General features: G+C 40.1%; 1 protein-coding gene across 2 annotated transcripts; it reads right to left on the bottom strand.

Annotated features, from left to right (window-relative positions):
- Positions 1 to 2,860: 2,860 nt before the first annotated feature.
- Positions 2,861 to 19,050, bottom strand: MRPL22 (mitochondrial ribosomal protein L22). 2 transcript variants are annotated; one of them, XM_033006182.2, is made up of 8 exons: positions 19,009 to 19,050; positions 18,878 to 18,923; positions 16,860 to 16,992; positions 14,849 to 14,914; positions 14,260 to 14,337; positions 13,361 to 13,430; positions 11,914 to 12,146; positions 2,861 to 6,432 (listed from the first exon to the last, which is right to left on the bottom strand). In XM_033006182.2, the coding sequence occupies exons 1-7, from the start codon at positions 19,034 to 19,036 to the stop codon at positions 11,935 to 11,937; spliced, it is 633 nt and encodes a 210-aa protein (XP_032862073.1). In that variant the 5' UTR covers positions 19,037 to 19,050; the 3' UTR covers positions 2,861 to 6,432; positions 11,914 to 11,934. The 2 variants fall into 2 exon arrangements, with proteins under 2 accessions (XP_032862073.1, XP_032862072.1); XM_033006181.2 differs by lacking the exon at positions 2,861 to 6,432 and adding an exon at positions 11,070 to 11,788.
- Between the last annotated feature and the right edge of the window lie 13 nt (positions 19,051 to 19,063).

The raw sequence follows: 19,063 nt of genomic DNA, 5'->3' as shown, positions 1-19,063 counted from the left end.
CTTCACTTTTCCCCTTGCCTTTGTTTCAGCAGAGACCTTGCTTTTAATTGGACTGAATATTCAGCTGGGTTCAAACCCAAATTTGTATGTAAAAAAGCTATACATAGCAACCAGCTCATCCTGGAATCCATTAAAAATAACAAGAGGGATTGAAATGAGATTATTTCAAGAGCTCTCTTGCATTCATAGGAAACAGGATTTATTGCACTTGCAGAGAAGCTCTCCCAGGTAAGGGAGATGTAGGCGATAACATTGAGTCTTCCTGGTTTTTCCTCTTGTCCACAAAGCAGAACCATCTGAATTTCCAAGCTAATTTCATACCTGAAAAGCAGCTTGCCACGCACCAATAGCCTGCTATCCACTTCTCTGCCAAGGCTGTTTTTACTTTAAGCACAGTGACATACCAACACCGTCCGTTTCTGCAGCCTCCTTCCTTCAGCCCTCCCTCGGGATGCTTTGCAGGCCCCCATGAAATTCAGCTTAGCACTAAATGGAAGCAATGGAGAATACAGTAGCCTGTACACAATTAAAATAAACCAGATGTTGTTAAGCGGCAGCTACAATAAACACACCTGCAAGAGCCAGGGAAAGCAGGTGGAAAAGCTGATTTACGCCTCCAGAGAAGGTAAGCCCAGCGGCCTCAGCATCATGCTGCAACAGGGGATTGTCCACCTCCCTACCACCCACCCCAGCAAGCACAGCCATCTTCTCAAGGGACTCCAATGAAATTTGGGCTCACCACTTAAAAAGCAGCGTGTTGCCTGAAGAGCAGACTGCAGTGCCAAATTGCAGCCTGCCACCTCAGCTGCCACCCCTCCAGGAGGATGCTGGCTGTATTTTCATTCCAGTGGAGGTTTTTTATTATTTCTCTCACTTAAAAAAATAGCTATTTTCATAAAGACCATCTTTCCTGCACTCCCACTCACAGTAAGTAATTGGAAAAGTGATCCAGAGACTTTAGGTTTCTCCTTCTAGCAATTGACTGGGGAAGTTTCCCAGGAGGAAAAAGAAACCCCATCTTAACAAGATAATTATTTGGTTTTGGGGACATGTGTTGTAGGACTGTTTAATGGAAGAGAACACTAGGGGAGGACAATTTTGACTTTCTCAGCAGGGAAAAATAATACCTTTATAAGTCAGAGGCACACACCCGGAGGCTGTGGCTGAATTTTTGAAGGGCAAGTCCTCCACTAAGACTTGCCTTGCTGGTTGCCCTGCAGTGACCTCATACAGGCCTTGAAATCATCATCTCCAAAGGCACAGGCTTGGATGTGCATCCTCTGAGATAGTCTGCCTCCCTGGGGAGGACATACATTTAACTCCAGGGCTATAAACAGAGGCCAGGGTGAAGCAGCAGCATCTTCTGTGTCAGGTACAGTATGGCTTTTCAAGCGGCTCTTCAAAACAGAACATCTTCCTCTGGAGCAGAGAGGCATACGCAGCTCCAGCTTCGGTTACTGGTAAAAGGTCTGTGCTCAGAGAGGCTGTGATTAGAGGCCAAATGAAGCAGGATAAATTTGTAGTGTATTTGAGAGCATGTTTTATTGCCTGTCATGCACCCTTCAGTGTTGAAAGTCCATTGATCCCAAAAGGTTTGGGCCACTAAACAGAAGTCATGGGAGCCAAAGTGGTTTTCTTTGAAGTCTTGCTTCTAGTTGCTTACAACTTCCAGCTCTGAAACTAAATGAACTGAAGCTTGGCTCTCTGGAGATAAAGGTCTTACATTTGCACTATACTAAAAGAGTTCCCCGAGCATAGAGTAATTCCTCAGCACCATGCAGATTCCTGTAAGAGTTAATCACTGTAAAGCACAGTGGGTGTTTGGGTAAAAGGCATTAAAGAATTCAAGTTCCATTTTTTTCTTACAGATTCCACATCTCAAGTTTGTTTGTGTTTTGGTTGGTTTGTTTTTTGTTTTTTTTTCATAAGAGTGAACTGAAATTAATTGAATGTTAAGTGTGGCTCAGTCTGTAGCAGACCCTTAGCTGATTTAAATTAACAGCTTTGACCCATATTTCTAATTCACACCTTCTTGTCAACCCAGGAATGGATGTTTGGTGGTGAAACACAACCAAGATGACTACAGTTAACTATACAAGCCTTGGCTTCAACAAGGTTAAGGATTCATCAATTTACCTGCATTGTGATAGTTCTCATTGCAAAACTAGAAAAGAGGCTTTTATTTCAGTGTCCTAGAGTTTGTCCACTCTCCATACGAACTCAAAGGCATTTTATAAGAGCCTATGACTTGTGTCTTCTGCCATTTTCCCCAATGCACTGGCATAGAAGCATGCCAGGCTAACATGAAAAAAAAAAACAACAAAAAATAATGACCATGTTTGGATCTAACCTAGTTTGGGAATCCCTGGGATGCAGGGGAATTTGAACTGGCTACCCAGTTCTGGCTGTGTAAAAGGGCCCTGGCTTCTTTTTAAGCTTATTCATGTACAGATCAAACAAACAGACTTCCAAGTGCTTTCATTTAACTTTGATGCCAAACTTTGATGTCTTCACCATTTACAGTAATCATGTTTATGTGCATTTAATATTATTTTTTTAGTCCAAAACACTACCCATAAAAAGACCAACTTCATTTGAAATATGCAGCATTTTTGCTATTTGAAAACTGCATTTTTAATTTGTTTCTTATCAGCAGAGTACTTCTGGGGCAAAGAGTACATCAAGTTTTTAATGCCTTTCAGTTGATTTAAATTAATATTTTATGTTTGTATTCAAAAGAGCTGGCTAATAGAAGTGTGCTGACATTTTTTCACACTCTTTCTCTGGCATGTGTTATATGCAAAGTAATGGAATAAAGCACCAAACACTTGAGAAATAACCATGATGAGTACCCAAAAGATGACATTTCCACACAGTTTAATCCACTTGGATCATTACTCAAAAGCCTTGTGCCCAAGGTGGGGGGTACCCTAAACTCTCAAGATTAAGATTAGATGATAATATATCAACCCTTTGCTTTAGATGCAAATACCTACCTCTATGTGCCTGAAAGCCCTGTCCCCCCAAAAACAACAAAGGGGGAGCATTTCTCTCCCCAGTTCTGTATTTCTGCTGAGCTCTTTTCCAAGAACACAACAAGCCAGAGATAACAGCAAAGCTTTTAATCAAAAGGGGCCTGAATGATTTCTATTGCATTTAATAACCACTTCATCACTGTCACTAGATGAAAGTGCTGTATTGGATTCCATAGCTGACAACAGTGGTGAGGTAGAGGATAGCCTTCAATTAGGAAGCTACACCCCTCTCCTTTTAAAACTGGTGGAGGAGGACAGTATCTGAAGTTACCTTTCCACTGTTGAACACTCCAGCTAGCTTTAATCTAGGTAGCTCAGAGGCTGGTAGCAATCTAGTACCAGCAGGACAGAGCTCAGTTTGTATTTATCATTGTTGTTTATCAGAATTAAGGCCAGAGTGTTGCCATGCTCATATTGCCCAGAAATCTTCCAAGATTCTCTTAAGACAACAGTACTAACTGCTAAGGAAGCTAGGATTCATTTCTAGTAGGTAACTGCTACCCAGAAACTGGCTGAGTTAATTTAGCACAACTTAAAACACTCAGATTTATCCTACAGGATTCACTAAACATAGAGATGAACCGTGGGCTTCCAAAACCAATTTTTTAAGTCGGGATTCTTGCCATGCTACTCCCATTTAGAGCATAACAACTAACCTTCAGCTCACTGAGTCAAGAACCTACCTTCAAGCTGGAAGAATTACCACCCTGTCCCTGACGTACCCACATATTGTACCAAACATTTCCTTTCTTTGTGTTTGCATATATACAGTGTTATAGCCCTAAACTTCCCCATGGGCCTGAGTATTCTGAGAACTTAATGGGCACACAAACTGTTTTTTTTTTATGTTCCTCAGTTGAAACTACTGGAGTCAACCTGGACCAGCTGTGCAAATGAGTCAGCAGGAGGTCACCACCCACTTATGCCAAGTCCTCACTGAGCACCTCACAAGGAGAATTTTAGAAATGCTTCGGAAGCATTAACTCTTCTATCATGTTGGTTAACAGGAAGCAGCTGAAAAGCTCAGAGAGGAGTCAGCAGTGATGCAAGATCTCAGGCTACCCCTGCTACAGCTATCACACAGACAGGATCTACAAATAAAGTCTGAAAAAGGAGGGAACTTAAAGGAGGAATGTAATTACATAGCCAAATCCCACACAGCTAACACAGCACAGGCTACTGCTATTAGCACTGCATTTTTACAGAAAGAAACCACTATCCAAGAGGCTAAAGTACAGGGGAGAAAGTTTTCCTCTCTAGGGCAGATGAAGGAAGAGAACACTGAGAAGCAATCATTAGTAAAACAATTGGCTGCCTGCTTTGCACAGTTGCCACAAAATGTTTACGCTGACAGTGCCATGAATGTGTTGGCTTGCCAGAATTGCAGCTGTGCCAAGGAACTGTCTACTGCTGGGGCTGCTGTTGCATTTCACCTTCTAAGTATGTGATGCACCCCTGGGTCATCACCCTATTCCCCTGCTATCCCAGGAACCATATTGGGGAAATTCATTATTAGCCTCTTTTTGAAACCTAGTATTTTGTCCCCCATGATTGCTATCAGGAACAAATACAACATCTGAAACCCACTTTTGAGAAATGAAGATGCTATACTGTCTGATAAAAGATTTGAATTATTTTTCTAAAAAAGTAGTAAACTGGAAGCTTCTGTGTCTGAGAACAAGAGACCTGGGTTTTTTTTCCTGATGTAGATAGAAAGAAATGTTAATGTCTTATGTTCAGAGACAATGATACTGAATTTATTGTACTGTGCTGGAGTGGGGTAGAAGTGTCACTTCATTAAAGTATTTTTGGTTGCTTTTCCCCCCTCATTTTCCAACTAACTTTAACAAAACACACCTTAAAGAAGGAAGGATGTCTTTGTTTTGTATCAGAGAAGATGGACGTTGAAAAGAACTCCTAGGAGACCCAACAGTGGTTAACTGAGAACAAACAGTCATTGCAAAAATTTCATCAAGAAGTCTCACTTATCAGCACGAAATCATATTAAAGAAGGATATGGTCTAGGAAGGAAAGACATGCACCACATAGTAACTTATTCATATACTTAAGTGTAAAGAAAGCTTTCAAGAGCATAATCCTGAAAGATGCTGCAGGCTCCCTGCAGGTTACTGCTGCTCTCAGTTCCAGTGATGTTAAGCATACTCAGCACACTGCAGGATTTATCTCTAATGGCTATCTGATCCAAAAGCCAAACTGTTAAATGAATAAAATCACTGCATGCTAGATCAGGACACGAGAAGATTGCCTGCGTTGCCGTGAGATTAAGATTATCAAGTGAATAAATCTATCACGTGATAGATAAAACAAATACCCATTAAAAAAATAAATCTCTCAACACTAGGAAGAGAAATGCATTCCCAGCACACTCTGAAAACCTTCAAAAAGACAGGTATATCCAGCATCAGGACCGATGGAGATGAAGATTGCTTTGCAAGCCCCCATCCCCCTCAAAAGTAGTGAGCACAGGCCCCCTAAAGAGACAGATAATAAGAACAAAATCAAAAGTATCTTTGAAACACCTAGGAATTGATGAGAACAGGTGGGAATCTCTGTGCTGAAGTGTGACATACTAGACACAAACCCAGGCATTTCTAGCTACTTAGCCAATAGTTTAGTTGGGATTGCCTTGATCTCAGACAGAATTTTCACTGACTTTTACAGGTAAGAGAGGTGTAACTGCATCAGACTTCTGACCCTTACTCTTGACTCCAGTCAGCCCAAAGTAAATTCAAGTTCCAAATCATTTTGTCCCATCCCTTCACTGATTTTAGAAATCACCTTCTCCTAAGGGCAGTTGTTTCACACTCAAATTTCTCGATATGTCTTGGTCAAGAAGGTGCCATCTGTCTTCCCTCATTCAACTGTCTGCAACCACATTTCTACCTTTACGTAAGGCCCTGGGCACACTCAGGAGGAAACCTAGCAACAGTGTTATTTAAGAGGTTGCTACCTACAGGGATCTCCAGTATTTACAAAAAATAGCTAGAGCATGTGCATGGATGTATTATCATAACATAGTTCTTCCACTGCTGTAATATAAGCTCTACATAGAAGTCATCCCAGGTGACTATTTCTAGCCCAAGGATCAGTATCTCCAGCTTGTCTTTTTCTCACAAGTACCACATTACAGGCTCCAACTCAGGGCACCTCTGTCATAGCACAGTTCATTGCTTCAGCCTGTGCTCTGAGCTGACAGAATGTGAACCCATCCAGGCAACCTTCAGCCACAATATTAACCTGAGTAAAACCCTGAGGCCAGTCCTGCTGGGAGGACCCTGGCTGCTATCCCAGGACTGCCTTCCTCTGCTTGTGCAGGCAAGTTCTTCTTCAGACCGTCCAACATCCATACTCACTGAATTAGTGACACATTTCAGGCCTGAAAGAAACAGAAAATTACTTTTTAAGCCAGTGGAGAGAACCAGAGCCATTAGGAATAGCTGAAAGCTATATTATGATACCACACATTGACAAAAGGCATTTGATTGCTGGAAGGAGAACTACCACAAGGCAGATATCCTAACTCCATTCTGCACCACAGCAGGGTTCAGCTACATCCCCTTTCTGGTGAAAAGTTCCGTCTTCCAATTTACAGCCCTATTAAGAATTTTCCAGTACACCTTGCTGTACTGGAATGATTCAGGGAATTCAAATTCCAGAAGAGAGAAAATAGCAGGACAAGGCTCATTATTAATGACTTGATCAGCCATTTGTGGGGGTTTCTGGTATGTGCCAACTCTATCTTCAGAGTTTTAGAATGCACACTGTGTGAGGGGAAGTAGGACTTCTGTAAGTTCTCTCAAGCGGTTCCATTACACCTGATTTATAGCATGACACTACTTGTTCTAGCCCATAACCTTGAGCTCATAAACTACACAGGGGAAAATTTACTAACTACTGACTTTATCTTAATGCACTATTGGGAATTTTAAATGGGGAAAAAAGGCAAGAAGAATCCGGGCCACCTAGAACTGGTTTTGAAAAACAATCCTTTAATGGCCTAGTGCAGTGCACATCACAGTCCACTCTGTTTTCATCTGAAGTTTTAATTTACATGGCCAGAATACAGTAAGGACCTATGTTTGTCTTGCTCTGAAGGAGATAATCAATAGGAGAGATGTAGACACATTTCATTGCTTCTTAGCTGCATACGTTGATGGAGTTTACCACAATCGCATGTACAAACGCCCTTACTCCACTCTTAGCTAGCCTAAGAGTTTAATTAATAACAGAATTCAGAAAGCTGTTTGCAACTTTTCTATTAAAAAGAATAAATTAATATTAAAATTAATGGCTCCATTAAAAACATGTCCAGATGACCAGAGGGAATTACCTCCCTCTCATCAGCACTGGTGAATCTGTACCTGGAACACCAAGTCTGGTTTTAGGTCCCCCCACTGCAAAAGAGACAGGGAACCGAAAGGATACAGCACAAGGGCTTGAGAACTAGATTTATGAAAGGTTGAAGCTGGGCTTCTTCATCCTGCCTAAAAGGTAGTTAGCAGGGTAATCTGATAGCAACGGGACAGTTGCAATGTGATAATCAACCACTTCTTGGTAGCACCAGGCAATAGAACAAAGGACAAGGACAACAGAGTACAGCTTGGGAGGCTCGGGCTGGGCTTTGTAAGAAGTTTTGACAGGAAGAGCAGCATAGCACCTGTACAGGCTACCAGAGAGGTGGCTGGGTTTCCAGTACTGTTAGACAGAGACACAGGTGGCTTGATGCAGTTGGAACAATGGTCCCAACTCCAAGCTAATTTAAAATAAAGATATCATATGCATACAAATATGGTTTAATCCTCCATTTCATTCTTTTTGGAGGAGAGAAAAAGGGAGTGAATCTAGGATCATAGGACAAATTAGTTTTACCACACAACACTTGATGGCTGTACTACTGTGCAATACACAGAAGTAGCATCCACAGATGTAATAATTATTCAGATGCTCTGACCCACGTTTTATCTTTAGTTTCAATAATGCTCTGTTCAAGCCTAACACATACTTTCAGATTAACTTCTTCAGCTAATACTCTGAGGTGGATGCCTAATTTGCCCGATGTAAAGTTACACTCTCCTTGGCTCGTTCTCTTCAATGGCAGCCTGCCCTCTGTATTAGCATACAACTTCCTTGAAACAAGAAGTGTTGATGTTAGAGCAAATACAAAATTAGTTCTGCATTTGCTGACTAGTCCCAAGAGATCTCTTGTTCCTTACTTCAGTTTAAGTACTCGCAAGTCAGTTCTTGAAACTTTCCCCTCCTTTCAAGTTATTTTCCCTAGGTAAGGCTCCAGCAAACAGTAACTTGTGTAATTATTATTGTTATTACAGTCTCTTATTTTGTTTAATTAGTAACTATTTTAAATTACATGGCTGAACTGCAGCTGGATAGATGTCATTCAGCGATAAAGGCTTGTTCTTTGAAAAGCTAGAAATAGGGGCATTTTCAGCAGGGCTATAGCTCATACAGTGAAGAATGTCACACTTTGTTTCTATGGTTCATTGAGGATATTAGGAGTAACCTTATTTCTATCTAAAGAAGAATTCTGTTTGCAAATGACTTTCCAACATCCCAGCAGTGGATTTTCATAGGGACTGGCAGAAAGCAAACAGTGATTCTTACTGATCCTTCACTCCAGTGACTGAAAGATTTCCCCAAGCAATTCCACAATGTACTGTTACACACCTCTCACTTGGACAAACAGGAGTAATCAGAAGATTTGCACTGCATGCCCTTGGTCTTGTCGAGTTCATGCCAGGTACAGCAACACAGTGGAAGCACTGGGCAGAACAGGCCTGTCTGTGCCCAGGCACCACCCGAGCCCCAGTGCAGTCCACCTCACAACAGCAGTTTCCAGTACAGACCTGAGCAGAATCAGAGGTCCCTAACTCAGAACTGCCCAGTCATTGTCTATCACACATTTATCTTCCATGTTGTTAAAGAGGCTGATGATCACTTTATAACTATATTCATGAGTCTTCTTTACTCTGTCTTTGATGAACTATCCTCTCAATAACTGCCCAGGAGTTTTGAAAAGGAAAAAACATTCACACATCCAAAAAGACATCAGGCTGTCTAACAAAAGAAAGTCCTTTGACTTTCTCACTGGATACTTTAAAATGCTTATGAACAAGCCCAACATCAGGTTTTTAAGTTTTCCTCAATTAAATCTCACACTGCAGAGCACAGCTCACAGTTCTGCTCTCTTCAGATTCCCCTGAAGCCTTACTACACCTTCATGCATACTTGCTCCTTCTCCAGTTTCTGTAATGTCAGCACATACATACACACAAGCGGTGAGTTTGCAGTGCCCCCAGATGTTACTAATAAAATTAGCATCAAGTAGAGGCCTAGGTGCCTCTCTCCCTCCCTTCTGGTGATAGCTCATTTAAGAATGTTCTTTTACTGGAGGTCACAGTAATAAATTATGATCTTCTACTAAAGACTTGTTGCAATTAGCATGGAATTTCCTGTCTGAAACCATATCAAATATCTGAGGTGCAGGTGCACTAATTACCAAGAAAGCACAGTAGAATAAACCCCCCCCCAATTTTATCTGTATATAAAACTTGACAGTACGGAGTTTTATCACTAGATCTTACTGAATTTTAAAAAGGTTCAGGCAGGTTCCCATACCAGTGTTCTGATGCACCCTACCACAGAAACCACTTCAGATACTGTTACTGTCCTACCAGTGACAGAAAGGAATCAAACCAGTTCAAGCCCATCTCACCAACCCTCCCACCGTTGTACTGTTGCTCCACAGCCGCGCCTGTTTCCTTTGCCAACACTATGAGGATCCACCTTGAGTTACGCATCTTTAAGGCAGCAGAAAAGAGTACTAAGGAATAAGAGGAATGCTGAAAAGCATGTCAAAAAAAGAGTCTTCCCACTTACGGTTTTGAGAAAGAAAACATGACAAGTAACAACCTTGCTTCTTGACTGAAACATTTTTAAAGCCCAAGTCTGTTTGTTTAAAGTAGTGTCAGGGCCACCTACTGCACCATAAAGAAGCTGGAAAAGATCAGTCACACTCTCGCTTCTCTCCATGTCTGCAGATTTGTAACTAGAATAAAGTTATATAAGGATTCAACCTTGTCCAGAGGTCCAGAAGGGATCCGAAGCAAAACCTAGAGCATGGAGGAGAAATAGGTACTGGAATATAATATCTAGAAGCCAGGTTTTATATGCTTAGATGATAAGTGCTTATTAAGCTTGGATTATTTTGCAATTCCTTAGTCTTATCCCAGATGTCTGGCCCCAAGAAAGATTAAGTCATTCAAATTTGCTACAACTTGTAAGAAATTCAGCATGACAAAAAAGAGTTTTGTGGCAGCTGGCAAAGCGCAGCTGTGTCATAGCACACCAGAAACAGTTATTCAAACACACATCAGGGACTACAAAGATAGAGTACTTTACCAGGAGCATATCTTTCAGACACAAGTTACGAAATCATGGCTTTAAAGCAAGTAATGTGTCTGTAAGTGCACTGCAGAAAAACAGACTGCAATTAAGCACCCATTAATGGTACTGAGCTATGCACATACTTGTGTAACTTCACAATTCCCTAATAGTCTCTAACATCATGAGACCCTTTCTTTGGTAGCCAGAAGAAACAGCTGTATGACACCTTCATTAAGACAAAGATAATCTGTTTCCTTATAGGAATTGTCCCTTTGCCATCATTCAAGTACTGATTGAAGTAAACACATGTAAGAAAGGCTACCACTAGCTGGTGTGGTAAGAAGACCCAAATGAGGTAAGCAATCTATCACCCGTTCTAATATTCCCAGAATGGAAAAAGAAGGTTCTAAATATCAGACATTTGCATAAACAAGCAACTACTCACTCTCTTTTTATGCTGATCTCTGGCCATCTGAGTTGAAAATTTGACTGGGTGAAATAAGATTTCCCCTACTGACCTCAGTCTTTTTCTCTTCAAAGAAGTCATGATAAAATGGGATCATTTTCAAAGAACTGAAAGCCCAGTTTGTATATGCAACAAGCCATTCCATATTAAGTCCACAGAGCATTTTACTTGCCTCAACATTACAAAAGCAATTTGTTTCCAGACAGTGCAGAATAATTAGTTCACTCTTCACTAAGACAAGCTTTTCTCCATATTGTGCCTGTAACTCATACAGAGTTTCCACAGAGAACAGTCTGAACTCCATGCACATACCAGACTATTAATGCCATGGTCAGAATCAAAAACAGAGTTTCAATATGCTGTAAGCTTTCATTGCCACTTCCCTCTCTGACACACTAAACATTGCCACCTACTGACTCTGTCAAAACCTGAACTCTAAATGATTGTTTCACTCCTCACTCCCAGACACAATGCCCAAGATGCACAACAGAGGCTGTAAAGAAAGATCATTAGAGTCCAGATTTTAAAGAAACCACAAATAGATGCCTGATAACCTCAACTATTATTGTTACTTGGTTTTTTTCCACTGTTGTAGCTATTTTAAGATGTCAAATTTTAGTAATTTCAGTCCTTTAATCTTGCAATGTGACTGTCAAGCATGTGTTTTTACAATAAAAAAACCCAACCACACATAACAGAGACAGGTGTGTGAATTTGAGGACAACCACAGTTCCTTACAAGCTTTGTAACAGCAGTGTATGTTCTAGACTTGATAGTCCAGGGTAAATCTTGAATGCTGTGTTCCAAGTAACTCAGAAAAAGCAACATCTGTTGCTGCTTTTCCAAGATTTTTCCATACCTATGGCTTGACAAATAAGAAAAAAAAGATCATCATTTTTGCATCATCCAGCTCCAGCAGCACCAAAGATATAACTAAAACAATATTTTTAATTATTCTTTTATATAATTACATTGTCAAACAAGAAATACCTATGTAGTCACAAAAGTTTGTCACAGTGTATTAACAAGGGTTCTGCTTCGCAGCTGCTGCACGTATTCTTTTGCTTGGTCAAAACCAGTCCTTGGTGGCTCTGGAGGAGGAGGAGGACCTTCCACCAACTTCACAAAGTAATGGCACCTGGAGATTTTCATGATGCCAAACATGCCTTTGCCATGGTAACGAATCCGTTTCACATAGCTGCCTCTGCCCGTCATTGACACAGCTGAAGGAAAAAGGCGGGGGGGGGGGGGGAAGAAGACCATTCAGTCAAGAATAAACTACTACGCATCTGCAACTGAAACACTGCCTTGCTAGTGTATTTTTCATGACTGCATATGAAGAGTTAATTCTACTTGGGATTCTCTCCATCTTTCTTCTATTCCATTTAGCAGATTACTGCTATAGAGGAACCTGTGAGTTGATTAACACTCTTCAGGAGCACCAAAAAGGTGAATTTAGAAATCATGCATGCAAAGATAAATATGCAGTAACGGACAAATCCAAAGGAAGCTACACTGAGCACTTACTAGATTATATAGCTCTTCTGAAGGTGGTATTAATTCCACTGCTTTTCAGTAGTTTGTCTCATGAATTTTGGTAGAAGTCTTATAGACTACATTTTCCCTCCTTTCTCCCTTTATTGCACTCATCATAGGTATTTTCGTTATCTACACATCCAGTCCTGCATTAGCAGATAAACCTTCTTACGGCGGAGGCCTGGAAGGTTCCAAAGAATTCTTAATCAAATGTGCTCTACAATCCACGTTACTTTAAGCTTATGAGGTCAGCTTACTAACATTTATACCATATTTGGCAAAATGAGAATTTTTTAATTTGGTCCTAAAAACAACTATAAGTAAACATTTCTCTAACATTTTTCTAGGCAGGAAAGTGTAGTTATTACAAGCTTATCCTGTAATCATCTATAACAAAGCCTTTTCATTAAGAAGATTACTGTAAATATTTATTTACTTTTACGCTGTTTCTTACAGAAGTTTAGATTCCAATCCTACAAAGCTAGTAGTACTAGTCACGGACAAAGCTTCCAGCATCTATGTTCACTGGCAATATTAAAAAGCAGTAACAGTTTGCTTCATGTTGTCTAGTCTTTCATAATCATGTCAAACATCTTCCTCTGCAGGACTTTCTGTTCACACAGGGAGCAGAAATTCCACTTTCAATGCATCTAGCAGATGCCACAAGAACACCAGTCAGACACTAACTATAACAAACTGATGATGGCTGAAGGCTCAACCACCACACTAACTTCAGTTGTGCTACAAGTTGGAAGCACATGCCTTTTATGTTTTGGTAAAGATAACCTTATTAGAAACTATCCGTTTCTGCTGATTTGAAGCAACAAAACCTTATTAAGGACAAAACCTTTTCATAGGTTGGATGACATTCTTCTGCACTAGAATAAGGAAAAAAATGTACCTATATGTAAATTCGATTTGAATTCCACATTGTGATTTCTTACTGCCATTTCCTGCGCTTCTAAGAGAACCTGTAACACGAGGAAAAGAAGCAGAAATACTGAGTAGGAATTGAAACAATGTTATTTCTTATTTCTACATAACATGGAGGAAATTGCAAGTGTTAGTCAGTTACTGAAAAAGTATTTTATAGAAATCAGAATTATGTAAAATATGTTTGTCTTAACAAGTATGTTCTTTGTGTACAGATGAAAAAGCTTTATTACATTTTTTGAGAGGAAAAGAAGTGGAAAAGATGGTTCTCACCAGCATTTGTCACCCTTCCATCCACAGACCTTTGTGTAAATAGGTATCAGAGTTAAAACCAGTTCCAAGGTGTGCAAAATGAATTTAGGCTATTCAGTATTTTCAGCTAATACAGGATACTTTGTCATTATTATGCCAGAAATCAATGCTCTGGCTAAGAAAATGAGAAATTTGAGACTCCTAATAACTACAGTGTACGAAAAGCTTTCAAGCTTTTACAGAACTCAGTCCCCTCCCTGATGATATCCTTCATCTCTTACAATTTTAAGAACCAAAGCACATAGATGTAGCAGCTGTTAGAGACACGGATTCTACTTTATCTACCATGGACTTAACACGAAGCACTGTTAGAGAGGGTACCCACATTTAACTTGTAACGATAATAAATTACGACAGCCAGCACAAGTGACCTTGGCATGTCCATAAGTCACATTACATGACTGGTACAAAAATACGCTGTTTGAATGTGCTCTCAACAGGCTTAACAGAAGCATAGAAAAACATAGAAATAGAAACATCTCCAAACTTCTGGTGATAGGTATTGATTTTAAAGTTTTCTTGAAACTAGGAGTGTTAAAGAATGCTACTACGTACCTCTTTGATCACCTTTGCTCCCTTTTTATCACTGAATTCCAACTGAGCAAGAGCCTGATCAATGGACATTCCTTTTATCTGCAATCAAAGTGTTAAAGTTGACTTCTGTAATTACAAATACTTCTCTTATTCAGAAGACAGTGTTTAAATTATTTGGCCATTATAAAGAGCAAATCAAGACTTTAGTCTCCTTAATTACCATTTCCTCAATGTAATATCTTACTTATAGAACTTCTGAGCTAAATATTGAATAAATCTTGATAAAACATTTTATTTTCTTAAAGAAAAAAAACAGCCCATATCTACCTATTAAAGTTCCCCTTGCCATCTACTGCTAGGCAGAAACCAACACGAAAATTCTTCCACAGTGCATAATCTGCATATGATACTGGATACACATTTGAGAACATACTAGGATAAAGCAGCTAAACCAAACTATGAACAACTGTTTGCCTGCACAGACACATGCTGTTCCCCGGGACTCTTATGAAGATGATGATTAGACTATGATTGAACTAGGCTATTAAGGTAAATACAGTAATTAAATTTTGCATTCTAACAAATACAGTACAAAGTACTTTTTGCTTACCAGTTTTGCCAGATACCACATCTTATCTTTGCTATATTTTATTTCCCTCCGACAATGATATATTTCCTAGGTGCAAAAAAAAAGAAGTTAGAGGATCAGTAATTTTGCTGTGAAAACAAGAATGGAGCATACATCATCTGTTCCACAAACTATTTTTGTACTAGGAATAAAATAAGTGTGACTTCCCCTACTATGCCATGAACATAGCAAAGCAGACATACCTTTCACATTTAAAACTGAAAGCATTAAAAAAAAGTAGCTGGCATACAAAAAATTTTAATACAATCTTATGAGAATTAGTTTATAGACAAAAGTCCCTGAAAAGGATAATCAGAAGATTTTTCATTATCTTTCCCTTTCCTCCACCCCACATTTTGAAGCAGACTGATATGCTCATTCAGTCTTAAAAATATTACTCTGCTGTTAATTCAACTGACTGGGATAGCAACTAAACAATATTATCAGAATTAACTTAATTAGCTCTTCAGAAGTGAAGAGGGTTTCAAGTTTGACTGGCATGAAGAGCTGTCTCCAAAGACCTATTTAGCATTATTACTGTACCAACAGGGACCAAAACTAGCTAGTAAACTTTAACATCAACACAAATTTGGAAGAGATGGCATTCTTTATGAACAGCTGAAAAAACAATTTAATAAGTGAGTTTGTCAATAATTGCATTTTCACATACATTGCATGAGTCAGCACAGTACACAGCACATATTTCTATGTCATAGGCCATAAGGTTCACAGAAGCAAAAAATGCTCACAGTCCAAAAAAGCACATGTCCAAAACCCCCCTAATTCTTCTGAGATGCAAATACTTTACTTTTCTGACCAGTAAAGAGGCCACAACATATTATCTCCCAACAAAGAACTATTACTAAAGTAGAATTCCAAAATATCAGTTCTCAAGAGTGAGGAAGTACTGAAGAATTAACCTAAAACTCTTCGAGGTTGTGCTGTAGAGACAGTGGCACCGATTAGTCCCTTCAGTGATCAAATACAAAACACTTAGTTTTCACATGCAACAAATTAAGAGGCTTGTTTCTGTTCACATTTAACTGTACGTCCCAGTTATAAAATGATCAATATGAGGAGAGAGGAAAAAACAGGCATAAACCTGCTGATATCAAAAACTAATCTGTTATGACCGCATTTAAAAAACTCGACCACGTTACTCATGCTGACTTCTCCAAAAGTTGTCTTGAAGGGCCAGCAGACAGCCCTACATTGACCATACAGGTAACAAAAGGATTTTAGATTCTTTGCTTCAGTTTATGGCTTAGTAAAACACAAGTTATTGTACAACATAATGAAGGAACAAATCCACTGTACAGCACAAATAAAATGGTTTCCTAAGAAAAAAAACCTGCAATCATATGCCACATCTTAGACTCCCACATAACTTCAGAGCCTCTCAGTCCATATTAAACATTTCAAACAGCCACTATGACAGAAAACAACCTCTGAATAGTTTCATTAAGGGGAGGCCACAGCAAGAGGCAACACATTATCAAACCTCGGAGAATCTATAACACATAGAAATTAAGAAATTAAGAGTGTGCACTCCATTGTACCTACATCAAACAGGCACCACTAGTTCCACTACCCAAGGAAAGTTACATTTATATCTTTGTACTCAGAAGCAACAATGTAATTACATTCTTCTCTAGAAGGTACAAAAAGAACAAGTGTATAATGATACATCCTTGGTAATTTCTACCTCCTTGTAGTTCAGAGACTTCTACAGAGGATGGTACCTTTGCAGTTTGCATCACATTACAGGGGATCAGCTGCAAGCAACTTGAAGCTCCAATATAATTTAGAGGTGGAAAACATTCAAAGTAATGTTAATTGCTACAATATAAATACACCAAACTGACTAAAATCTTAAATAGCAGATGAATAAGCTATCAAACTAGTGCCTTGTGAAGTCACCCAGAGACAGTGATAATCTGTTCAGAAATTGCTAAACATAAGTAGGTAAGGAAATTCACAGGTGTATCCTTACAGCTGGTCTGCGAGGTTCTCCAGGCAGCTGCGGCGGGTAAACAACCCTGTTCTTTTTCTCCCACTTCCCAAACTGCAGAGATGTGCTTGTGTGGATGCATGACAGAGGAAAAAGGCTACCAGGTGCTAGCCCCCTGCAAGACAAGATTACAGTTTTGCTGAACATAAGAGCTCTTTATCCCCTGCCCAGTTTATCTAGAAAATTGTGAACTTACCTGTCTTGGTAAAGAGAACTAACACACTTGACTACTCACAAAATAAAACTAACCAAGTCCTCTATGGTTTACATTGAAATGGCTTTTTACTTCAATAAGAAGCCTCAGGCTTCCTAAAGCAAATTACGAGCCAAAAGCGACATTAATATAGCATGAAACTCCATATTAAGCATCCCTGGATCATCACACAAAGACACAGTCATATCTTTGTTCTTACGTGAGGTTCATTACTCACATGAGTAATTTTTTATCTTTTCCAAAACTAGCCAATACTTATTTAACTGTTACCAACAAGATTGTTAGCTGTGAAAATTTCTAGTTTTTCAAGGGACTGAGTATCAACAGAGTATCAGAAGTTTATAAACATTCTTAAATTTGAAAGGAAAGATAATCTAAGCTACTTTCAAAATGCAATCAAGTCAATATAAAACAGAAATAGCAAAAAACCTCGTAGTTTTCAGTCAGTTTGCTCACCTCAGATTCAGAAAAAACAGGCTACATTTTGCCCCCTGCTGACTACATCAAGCAGCACTGAGCAGCCTCTCATAACTACAAGAAACAGATGAGTTCAAGACCAGATATTGTGAGTTTTACTACAGCTTGAACAGCTCCATGTAGGTAGCCAAACTGTGCAAAGCATTTTAAAAATTACTGCCAAACAGAACATGTTGATTAGTTTCAAGAGGGCATTGTACACCTTAAAGTTTTCACATCCTATCGGTAGGGAGTAGCATAATACACAACTTCAAAGTTAGGGAATATTTTTTCAGCTATTTACCAAAACCAGTTTATTTGAGTAATACTTAAAAATTTCACTCATCAAGATGACAATTCATTATCACCAGACATAAGATCATCAATTAATACGGGAAAATATTTGGCAAGCATGTGAATATCATTTTGCAATTTAACAACTTAAGCATCAGTGAACTACATATTGTCTTCCTGGTATTAGCAAGACACATTAATACATCTGGCAGAGTAAGGAATCTTACATTCCCTCTGTCTTAACGTCATGAGAGTAGCAACCTCACGATGAGGTCAACCTCATGTGAGGAGCAACTCTGTCATACCGTTAGGAGAAGAAAGAGGACACGAACACATTGTAAGCAAAAGAAAACATTAACAAGCAACAAACAAAAGGACGTTATATACGGGTAAGTAAGGGGAACAGGAAAGAAAAAAGCTGAGCACTTTTTCTGAAAGAATCATGCATAAACAGCAAGTGGGAGACATACAGGCCGGAAGAACTGAGTAAAACGAACAATTAGCACGTAACTGTCCAACTGCAAGGCAGTAAGCAAAGTACAGGCAACATAAGCCTATTTTTAATTCCTTCAGTAACGCAGGTCTCTACAATTTACCTCCACAGGCTAGGAGACCAAAGCTCTGCACTTTAAGAATCCGCATCAGCCTTTCTTCTGAGGCCAGGGAGACAGTCAACAGTGACCCATACTCCCCCAGCACAACTTTGTCATTTCTCCAGAGTGAGAAGGACCAACAATTACAGAAAAGCAATGACTGAGGAAAGCACAGAGGGGAGCAACAGGTGCCGTGTTACTGTGACCTGCACCGCAGAGGCAGAGAAAACCCGGATGCCCGACAGTATGGAATCGGGAAACACCTCCACCACGCCGCAGTCTCCAAGTACACAGAAAGACACTACGGAGGCACAGCGCGACCTGTTACCCGCAGCTCCGGGGCAGGGTGAGAAGTCAACACAGCCGAGCCAAGCGAGCCAGGCCCGCAGCCCCAGGGAGCGCCTGGGCACAGCGACCCAGGGCGCCAGCAGAGCCGTACTCACCTCTCCAGCCGCGCCCAGCCGAACAGACCGCGCACCCAGGCACCGCCTGAAAGGAAACAGCACAGTGAGCAACGAACAAGCAGGCGAGACCCTCCAAAACGCGCGCCCCGGCTCCATCCCCTCAGGCTCACCCGCTGCCGCCGCCCACCGCGCCGCCATTTCCCGCCGCCTCGCTTCACGGCGAGG

This window comes from Tyto alba, unplaced genomic scaffold (assembly GCF_018691265.1).
Source record: "Tyto alba isolate M040663 unplaced genomic scaffold, T.alba_DEE_v4.0 Super-Scaffold_17, whole genome shotgun sequence".
Taxonomy (NCBI): domain Eukaryota; kingdom Metazoa; phylum Chordata; class Aves; order Strigiformes; family Tytonidae; genus Tyto; species Tyto alba.
This window is presented reverse-complemented; position numbering and strand designations above follow the sequence as displayed.